Source organism: Arvicola amphibius, chromosome 9, assembly GCF_903992535.2.
Source record: "Arvicola amphibius chromosome 9, mArvAmp1.2, whole genome shotgun sequence".
NCBI lineage: Eukaryota > Metazoa > Chordata > Mammalia > Rodentia > Cricetidae > Arvicola > Arvicola amphibius.
This window is the reverse complement of record NC_052055.2, coordinates 95,138,568-95,149,207: the sequence shown is the minus strand read 5'-3', so window position 1 is coordinate 95,149,207 and position 10,640 is coordinate 95,138,568. Positions and strand designations below refer to the sequence as shown.

General features: G+C 48.6%; 1 protein-coding gene across 1 annotated transcript in view; it reads left to right on the top strand.

Moving 5' to 3' along the window:
• Positions 1–219: 219 nt before the first annotated feature.
• The window catches only part of Rfx8 (regulatory factor X8), a 56,793-nt gene continuing 46,372 nt past the window's right edge, over positions 220–10,640 (top strand). The window contains 4 exon segments of the mRNA XM_038344093.1: positions 220–284; positions 2,748–2,871; positions 8,411–8,472; positions 9,928–10,014. Of these exon segments, the coding sequence (XP_038200021.1) occupies positions 220–284; positions 2,748–2,871; positions 8,411–8,472; positions 9,928–10,014 (338 nt within the window).

The following is a 10,640-nucleotide window of genomic DNA, read 5'->3' as shown; positions in this document are numbered from 1 at the left end:
GGGGTGGGATGGGGTGGGGTGTCTTTCTGGCCTTAGATCTGGCGGGGTGGGCGATCCTAACCCGCACCTCTGGGTGCAGGGCAGGGGCCCAGCATTCTCCTCCCTGGCTGCCACAGGGCTCCCCGCGCGCGCGTCCCCCGCGTGCCCCAGCTCTAAAGTAAACACGACCGAGGGGACCGGTGCCGCCCGATAGCTGCCCGGCTGCAGCCGGCCAGACCCATGGCGGAGGCGGTGCCGGCCTCCCCTTCGGGCGGCCGCGGCCTGCACCGGGGCATCATCCAGTGGTGAGCGGCGGGGACACGGCCAAGGGCCGAGGGACAGGGAAGGTGGCAGGCCGGCGGGGCGGGGAGCCCAGACCGACGGAGATAAGGAGCCCCAGTAGGTCGAGGGTGGGGGGCCATGGCTGAGGACGCTGGTTCCCACACACGCGGTCCCGAATCCGCACTGGGCTCCAGTTTTACATTCGACAGTCCCCGTGGGTCACACTTCCCTTGGGAAGCAATCCAGCTTGCCCCAGACCTAGGCCTGTTGGTAGAAGACCTGGAACTCAGGCAGGCGTTAGCCAGGGGAGGAAACGTTTTTTTGGTTTTGTTGTTTGGTTTTTGGTTTTTCTCCTGGCGTGAGCTCTAGAATGAATGTGCCTAACATAAAACAAATTTTAGCTTCAACCATGCATTCCATATTAGTTGTGAAATTCATTTCTTGGCTATTTAAATACAAAAAAAAACTAGAAAGAAAAATACTCTCATCCCCTGGGACTAAACTCAAAAGAGTTTGTGACTCTTTATAAATGAGAAAATAATTGAAACCAGTCCTCAGACTGTGGCTTTATAAGGTGACTATTATATATCAGCCTATATTTTTCTTTTTGTAAGTTTTAAGAAATCTTTCTCAGGGAAAACTCTTTTTAAAGAGTCACCTGAGTAAGAAATAGAAAAAAAAATCAGAGTTTTATGGTTATAAATAGTTACTATTTTCCTCCAAAAAGAATTTTGGTCCTTCTCATCCTGAGTGAGAAAAAACATCACCATGTGACCAGGCCCAAGCAGGAAGAGCTAACTTGGTACCCAATTAACTGCTTTAGCTCACCAATGCGTGTCTGGGATTTTGAATTTTGCTATGTAGATTTGAAAGAATGATTATAAAATTTAAAATACTTGGGCATCCTCCTTAGGTGGCTTGGGGCTTGGGGCAAGGCAGGTGCCCCAAGTCCCTTTCAGAGATAACTAATGTCTTCAAGAGGGCTTATTTTAGCAGCAAGTCTTAATCAAGTCCCATGCCCAGAATTCTTAAGTAAGCGGGCCTCTGCTGACATGACCTTCAGGGCTGGGAGAGAGGCCTTGAAGACTTCAATTCACCTAGCATTAGCATTCAGAACACTGCCTTGGGATGGAAAAGACCCGGCTTCCCAAAGAGAAGGGTAGATAGATCTACAGAGAGAGCAATGGCCAAGAGCCGGGGCCCTGGGAAGCAGCTCAGGAGAGGGTAGGGAGGGTCCCTAACTGTTGTCAAGTAGAAGAAAGGCCATGTTTCTCCATTACTTCACCCTTTGTCTTCCAGTCAGTGATCTGTTAGGTGGGACAGCAATGATCTATTAGTCAAGCGGGGTCTTTCTGGGACATCAGTGCCATTGTCATATCTGCACATGGTGAATTATTCCCGGGAGAAAAGTCAGGATGTTGGCTAGTCTAGGGGAATGGAAGGACGAGGTTTCCATTTCAGAGACAGGAAGAGGCCGTCAGACTGGGGAACACAAGAATGGGCACAATACTGTGGGTACAGACCCTCAGGACTTGGCTAGGATGGGCTCCAACATCCAACCTCAGGCAAATACAAGGGAATTTTGGTGGCACACTGGCAGCCCCTTAACCAGGGTCCCCTGTGGTAGTTTTGCCCCACATCCTCTCCCCAGAACCACATGTAATAGCCGTCAGGCTTACCACAGCACTTTCTCCTTGGGGTTGTGCTCCCGGGGGCAGTCTGCTAACACCTCCAACACAGATGGCTTTCTCGCTTCTACTTGGCATTACGGTGGGAGAGATAAAAATGGCAAACATTGAGAAAATCAAGTTATTAAAGAAATGGCTTCTTCTGATTTATGGCTCCTGCAGAGGTTTCAGTCCAGGGTCAACCGGCCCCATGGTTTTGGTGTCTGCAGCAGGACATGGCATCATGAAGAGTGTCTGAAGAGCCATGATGCTGATGGCAGCCATAAAGCAGAGGGGGAGGTCCCAATATCCCCTTCAAAGGCACCTCCCCAGTGACTTAACATCCTTATACCAGTCCCACCATCCCCCTGTCTTAACACCATAGCAGGCCATGGCCAGGCTGTTAGCCTGTGGGCCTCTGGGACCAATTAACACCATACCCTCCTATCTGCCTTGACTCCTTGAGTGTACGCTGTGGTGTTTGCTGCTTTACCAAGTAAATAATTCTCTATCCTGTAGTTACATAGACCTTGGCTACAGCCTCTGAAAAGATTCATCCAACAGTACCTACTTCTTTTTAGCATGTAACTTCCCCTCCAATAAAACCCCCAGCCTTATAAGTGTTGACAACTGTATTCCTAGCACTGGCCGCCAGAGGACAAAAGAGATCACTTCCTCTGCTGCCTGTGAGCGTCTGCTCCATCCCGTAAGCTAGAGGAGGTCATTTGGCTGGACCCACGTATGCGCCCGGTCATGGGTTTGACACTCCAGAAAAACTGCTGCCAATTTCCTGTTTCTGCTTCCCCTCTGTCTCTACAGGCTAGTTGACAATTTCTGCGTCTGCGAAGGGTTCAGCGTACCTCGATGTCTCATGTATGAGATTTATGTGGAGACCTGTGGGCAGAGTGCTCAGAACCAGGTTAACCCAGCAACATTCGGGAAGGTAAGTATGGAGACCTAGCAGAGCTGTGTTCACTGAGACGTTTGGTTTTGTAAGGTACAGCCTCCCGCCCTCCCCCCGGGGGGGGGGCACTTAAGTGTGAAGATACATTCAGAGAAATGTTGTCAGGTTATGTGATGGTTCAAACACAGGCTGAGGTAGGTACAGTGTTGCTGATGGCAAAGCTGAATGGGACCCCATATACGTAGACCCCTGCTGAGTGCCTAAGGGAAGTCTAATGTGCATTTGGATTCAATGGGGTCTCTATAGGTCTAGTTGGCTTTGTTCTCAGGAGCCGCCAGTCAATATCCTTCATTTGTATTGAAAATTCACTTTCCATCTCCACGGTTTCCAGTGGTTTGGGGGAAAGTTGAAGTACTCCTTTTGTGGCAACCCCAGCATTCGCCAAAGAGCTTGGTCTGCTAGGCGCTTACTCCCGCCTAGAAGTGCCAAAGCTCCCAGAACACAGTTCTGAACCACACTGCTGCCCAACAATTGATGCTTCCTGCACTTCAGCTAGGCTCAGAGAACTCATTGGCTTTGGAAGTTAGTACTCATAGCCAAGAACTTCTTCTGAGAACAGTTAATACGCAACAAAATTACAGCATGAGACCCCCTTCATTCAACAGCTCTTATGAAGAACTCCTTTAAAGGTAGACCCTGCTTTAGATGCTGGGACGGTAGCGGTGAGGTTGACAGAGAACAAGTCACCACATTCTAGGTGTTCAGGCCACCAGGCCTCGGCAGCGATCCCCCGGGGTTGTTCCATTGCTCGCAGAATAAACCTGGAGGGATGAAAGCCGAGGGTCCTGCAACTGGCCACGATGCAGGATCTAGCCTCCTGAAGCAGGCACAGAGTTCTCTCCACTTGTTGATGTGGAGAGGCCCTAGAGAATGGAGACATTGGCGATCACCTGGTCTGAGTGATGCCCAGACCAAATTCTAAGCCCCTTACCTTGGCTGTGGACTTCATCTGAGACCAGTGTGCCCTCTCTAGGCTGAGACCTGAAGCTCAGTGAAGAAGAGCGCATTTCTGCAAAGGGGAGGGTGCCATTCCTCCGAACAACACAGCGCAGGCCACAATTTGTCGTTCGACCCGCAGAACACGGATGGATGAAAATCACTGGGCACAGTCGACCAGTTGACAACCTGCACCGCATAGCCAGGGTGATCTTAAATGACTGGGGTGAGAAGGAGCTTGTTCATGGGGGTCACAGAGCTGCCAGTTATGCTTGTCCCCTTCCTTTGTAAGGGTCCTCGTGTACACAGGATTGGATTGCTTTAGGGTGTTCTTGGATCACTGGTGAATGGATAGCCAGATGGTTAAAAAATTAATCATTGTCATCATCATCTTGTCTGGATAAGAAAACGAAAGAGCCTATAAAGACAAAAGGACTAGACCAACTGGGGAGATGGCTCAGGAGGAAAGGTGCTTGCTGAGCAAGCTTGGGGCCCTGAGTTCTGATCCCCAGCATCCATGAAAAACACTTGAAGTGGTGGTGTATGACTGTAACCCTAGTGCTGAGGAGACAGAGACAGGCAGGTCCTGGGGGTTTATTGGCCTCGATATCTATTATATTTAGATCTACCCTTCCAACTCAGTTCTCACAGCTGAAGCTTCTGGTCTTTGAGGGCCACTCTGTGCTTGTGATGTGTGGTCAAATCTTCTAATGTGGCCGCTGCTTGAATGTAGAAAGCAACTGCTCTTATTGCCATGCCTTACTCAGGACCACTCTTGGCTCCTAAAAGGCCACCTTCCTGCCCATCCATTTCGTCGTGACTTCAGTTTGTGGCTATTCCCCCCTAAACGTGGCTTCAAGGATGCCGCCCAGTGTCTCCCAGTGCCTCCTGGTACCACATCGTGCCTCTATAGTGTGCTCAAACACAGGACTGTTTTCTTCTTGGTTTTGTTTTGTTTGTTTTCCATTTGCTTTTTAAAATTTCTTTGGGGGGCTTTAATCCTTCTTGTCATTCCCTTAGTTCCACAGCAAATCTGCCACCAACAAAAATAAATATTTTTTCTCACATAAGTGAGCCTGAAGTTTGCTCTCCCGAGACTGCTGTATAAGCTGTAAATACTACATGGAAATAAGCAGACCAAAATGAAAGCAGAGAACTACACCGTATCTTATGGGGTGACTCAGAAAGGTTTTCCAGCCCACTGAGAATCCCCACCTGCTTTCATGCAGCCCAAATGTCCGCGATTTCATCACTCAGAATTTTAAGGGAACAGCATCAAAGACGCTGCGGAGTACTGAGTAGCCTGGCAGAGCCGCCGTCTCTTATCTGCCCACTTGCCAGTCTTCTCAAAGGGAAGTGGGTGACGTCAGCAGGGCATGCTCTTTCCCTGGCTAAGACTGCAGCGACGGCTTCCTTCTCATCTCTCTGAACGGTGTTGTTAGAGGTTGTTCAGTTCTAGAAGAAAATTCTCTTCCACCTCCTTTTAAGATCTAGGGTCCAGGAATATAGCTCAGTGGGAGAGTTCTTGCTTAGCATGTGGAGCCCCTGTGTGTCCAGCCTCGGCACCAAACAGAAAGAAAGATCTTGTCGTGGGTTGTTAGATGGCAGTACATTCCAACGGAAAGAAATGAGACTCCGGTGTCTGACCTCCACATTTATTTTGAATTCTTTGTCTTATTATTTCCCTTAGAATCCACTCCCCAAGATGCCAAGGCTCTAACATTAAGTTTGGCTGGCAAGTTGCCTGGAGAATAGGCCAGTGGAGTGGGACTGATTGTTGGGAATGTATCCCGTGTGCCAAAGCTGTAGCTAAACGGAGAAGGGAAGGGAAGGGGAAGAGGATATGACCACAAAGCATGTTTACAAGAGAAACAACAGAATATCCAATTCTCGCTTCCTCCCTCATCCCCTGGGAACTGAGCTGATTCCCAAGGAGTTCCTGCACAGATGATTCGAACGGGCGTCCAGTGCGCGATGCACATTCTGGCCGCAAATGATATCTTCCATGGATCGGGGAGTTTCCGGAGGCCGACTTCCTCTGCTAAAATAACACTGGATGAATGTTTTTCTGATTAGGAAAGGATTGCATCTCCGTCGTGAGCAATGTGGAAATGGAAAAGTGCTAAGAAGGGGGAAATAAATGCTGGCTGTAGCCTCCCTCTCAAAGGTATAGCCACGGGCATGGTCCATTTGCACACATGCACACACTTGCGTGAGCAGCAGGAGCTGGGAGTAGCCACAGACCTTATTCTTGTGTCCCTTGTCACTGTGTTCCTGGTGCTCTCCTATCTCCTTCTTGTAAACAGGCAGCGGGCCTTCCTAGAAACCCTGGGCGACAAGACAACTTTGCTTGAAATGCCCAGTCTCATATAGTTTCCGAGCTCTAATGCAGCTTCCAAGTGGCCTGGTCTCCCCCATTTCCCAGCTCTGTGGCATGCCGCAAAGAACTAGATGTGGGGCTTGTTTCCTGTATCCCTGCCTCACTCAGTTGCCAGGTATTGGTTGAACCTTTCTGGGAGGAAGGACCAAGAGGTCCTTTTAAGAGCCCGATGGTCCCTTTTTATTAAAAATGATTTCTTTATTTTTATTTTATGTGCATTGATGTCTTGCCGGCATGTATATCTATGTGAGGAACTGGAACTGGAGTTGCACAGATAGTTGTGAGCCACCATGTGGGTACTGGTAACTGAACCAGGTCCTCTGCAAGAGCAGACAGTGCTCTTAACCGCTGAGACATCTCTCCAGCCCCAGCTGGACCCTATGGTGATGGCTTCTTCAGTACTTGCCTTGAGTGCTTTTCATCACGTGTCCCTTGGCTTGGTAGATTAAGTTTTCTGGTGGAGCGTGCTGGTGTCTGCTTTCTTCAGGTTCTGCAACGATACAGGAAAAGTCTCCGCTCTCCCCAACTCCAGCTTTCTCACACATGGCTAACTTCTGGCCGCAGGAAGTTCTTGGCCGTTCTGGGTCTGAGCAGACAGTGGGTGGTGCCCACAGAACCAGAGCCTTAGCCTTTCTCTCTCTTTAGCCACCAAGGTCCTTCTTGTCCTACCCACGCGAGTTCTGGGTTGTCACAAGATGGCAACTGCAGTGGCCCCACAGGAAACACTGTGAGTGACAGGACCACCCTTCCTACACACCTCTTGCAGCAGAGAGCATGGTCCCTTAGTGAGAACCCTTCATATTCCCTCATCTCTACATCATCATGCATGAATGAGCTCAGGCATTTTTTTTTCCTTTTAGTTTCCTAAGTAAATGCTCATTTGATAACAAATGCCTGGGAGAGATAAGCCCCGAGGCTGTGCTGTCACACAGTTCACTGTTTTGTTCTTTTCTTTCCCCTTTTTGCTTTGCCCTGTTGTATAGCTACGGCAAGGATAGATAGATTAGAGAGTGACATACGGATAGATGCTGGGCTGATGTGTAGACAGACAGAAGATACATAGCTAGATGGATAATAGGTAGATGACAGACAGACAGGGATGAGAGAAAGATGGTAAGGCGGATACGATGAAACCCCTCCTCATTTCTCTCAAACGCTGCTCCTGGAAAATAATCCAAAAGGGAGGCAGGTGGCACAAGGGAAGCAGGAGCTCGGCTGAGCCGCTCTCAGAGAAAGAGCAGACATCACCAGCAGTGATGTGGTGCTCCCTGTTCTGGCTTCCAACGTGTCCCTACAGGCAAGATTTCTCCTAGCAGCTGTGAGCCCGGAGACTGTGCCTGTGGTTAACGCCTTGATCAGGCAACTGTAATAGATTCCTGTGGGTGAGTGGAACTCGGGTCTCACTGAACGTGGGCACATCAAGGCAACTCAGCCCAGGGATGGGAATGTGAATTCAGGTGGCTGTTATTGAATTCAGGTGTCATTCTCTCCTAAAAACCTTGGGATGCAAGAAAGGAGGGAGCCATGAAAACGCAGTGACGCCGGGAAAGGAGGAAAGCCGTGGAACAGTGATGGCGGCCCCAGGCTGGACCCCACAGCTGCTGACAGTCCAGTTTCGAGAGACGTTTCATGACTCCAGTCTGCGGTGTGACGGTGAAGAGGGCAGAATGCAAGACCGCACACACTATCAGATGCCTGTGATTTCATCTAGAGACACAGAGGATGCATAGGAATACTGAGACTCTAAATCGAAGTTTGGTTTTAGAACTATGGTTCTCACCCTTCCTTAGCGCTGCGACCCTCCAATACAATTCCTCGACCATGAATTGTTTTGTTGCTACTTCATTAACTGTCACTTTGCTACTGTAATGGATTGTAATGTAGAAATCTGTGTTTTCTGATGGTCTTAGGCAAACCCAATGGGGTCACAACCCACAGGTTGAGAACCACTGTTTTAGAGGTTTGGTGCTGGGGATCTAAGCCAGGACATTACACATCACAGCCTGGATAGCAAGGTTTATTTAAAATGCCACCTCTCACTCTGTGATGTATTTTATGTATCTGATATACTCCCCTATTCATTTGCATGTATACCTTTTATAATTGGTTATAATACTTTGTATAACTCTTTGGTAAGTGTAGATAAAAATGAGTTTGTCTTCAGTTTTCAAATTGCATCTTCAAATCCGCTTGTTCCTGCAGCTCGTGCGCTTGGTTTTTCCTGACCTGGGCACCCGGAGGCTGGGCACACGAGGAAGTGCCAGGTAGAGTAATGACGTTTGTTTTGTGTTAAATGGTGAAAGTGAAAATGCAGGCACATCGCAGTAAATGACAAGACGAGTGACACAGAATAAACCACGCGTGACAGCGTTTACCAGACGGTGCCGTGGCTCAGGCTGAGTCCGTGTCTGAAGTCATTCAGGACGGCTCTTACCAGATGGTGCCGTGGCTCAGGCTGAGTCCGTGTCTGAAGTCATTCAGGCAGCGCTGCATTCATTTGCTTCCAAAATCTTGTTAAAATATAAAGATCACTAAATATATTTCAGATGCTTAGACGTGCATAGTGATATTTTGTTTATGTTTTAACAAATAAAGCTTGCCTAAAGATCGGGGTGCAGAGCTAAGCCACTAGAGACCAGACAGTGGTGACTCACACCTTTAATCCTAGTACTGGGGAGTCCCGGGACTTTAACCCCAGCACTAGGGAGGTGAAGCCAGGAATGAGTGATATGTCTGGGCAGAGAAAGGAATATAAAGCAGGACAAGTCTGAGGAGCAGGGTAGTCTGTGGAGGCCCCCAAAATCCCCATGCCCCTACCGTGGTAAGTGGTACTTTTGTCCAAGCTGGTCTCTGACAGCAGTCTGAGGTTTGGTGGAGACATATGCAGTCTGGAGATGCAGTCTGAGAAGGCAGTCTGAGGACAGGATCGCTTTTTAGGTCTGAGGATTCGGTAGAGGTATAAGGTCTCTGTTGTGGCTGGCCACACTGCTTCTCCGATCTCTCAGCTTTCACCCCATAATTTCTGCCTCCGGGTTTTTATTATTAATACCAATTAGAATAGAATCCATGCCACAGAAATGTGTTCACTTATTAAGAAGTTCAAATAATTACACACGGAGAATAATGCCAATCGCTTTGATTATACTTGGAACTAAAATGTCTTAAGTATTTGGTCAATTAGCCTATGGAGGAGGCTGGGGGCCCTAAGGTGACAGTTTTAACAGGAAAGGAAATTCCAGTGCCATCAAATGTGTCCTTATCAAAATTGCCAGGCAATTATCATCGTCATTTGTTGTTTGTTTTAAATCAAGGCAGGAAGTCAGTGAGCAGGGACAGAAGTCAATTAGAGGAAGGACTGGCTGCCCGTGGAGAAACGGGAGACAGTGGCGAGTGCCAAGTCTAACCTTGGCAGTAATCAAGCAGCCTGGGTCTGTTGTTAGCCTGGGCATAGTGCTGTAGGTTTCGCAGACTCTGCAGAGGCGGTGGGGCCATGAAGGAGTCTGTGTGAAGGGCGGAAGGACAAGAGGCCCTGCCCCGCGACATCACATTGGGAAGCCCCTTAGTAGGGCTGTTGAGATGCGTCTGGTGTTGGGCTGCAGCCTCCAGGGGGGTCAGAGATGCAGTGGGTACACCTAACCTGCTGCGGTCCTCACTGAGAGGAACTGTGCACACAAACCATGCACTTGGACAAGCGTTAATGGATGCCCTCTGTTTTCCAGGTATCACTATGATGGAATCTATATCAAGAAAAGTTCTTTCTTCTACTCCCATTACTGCTACCTCCTGGGTAAAAAAAGCTGTCACAGGTTAGTGTCTGTCCTTGAGTTCTTTGGTCACGGGACACAAGCCTGGTTTCTTTCTTTCTTCTTTTCCTTCCTTCCTTCCTTCATTCCTCTTTATTTTCGTTGGTTCTCTGTGTCTTTCACATCATTTATCTCCCTGTCCTCTTGCATCGCCCCCCCCCAACCAAAAAAAAGAAAATTTAAAAGAAAAAAGCAAAGAAACAAAATAAAAATAAAAACAAAAGCAGTAACAAAGAAGAAACTTTCCGTGGAAGCTGTAGCGTGGCCGGTTGAGACACACAGTTTGCCCTTCAAAGTTTGCTCATCTTTACTCTCAAGTGTTCGTTACCATGAGTCATCCGTCTGGCTCGAGGCCTCTGGTTTCCGCCACACCACCAATAAATAATAGGCTCTCACTGAGGCTCCTCTGGGGTATCCTGCTGTTGTCCTGTGGCATGGAGATCCTGTTGTTTTGAATCTATAGGTTTGTCCCCTTCATGGGCTCCATCTGTTCATAGATTTGGTAGATGTTGGTATAGGCAAACTCATAGCCCTGGTTCTGGGCCCGGTGGTAGGAAGGTTGGTCAGCTCGTTAGCTTCCCCTCATTGTAACTACCCAGGCCGGCTCCCCTTGGCTAGCTCACCTGAAG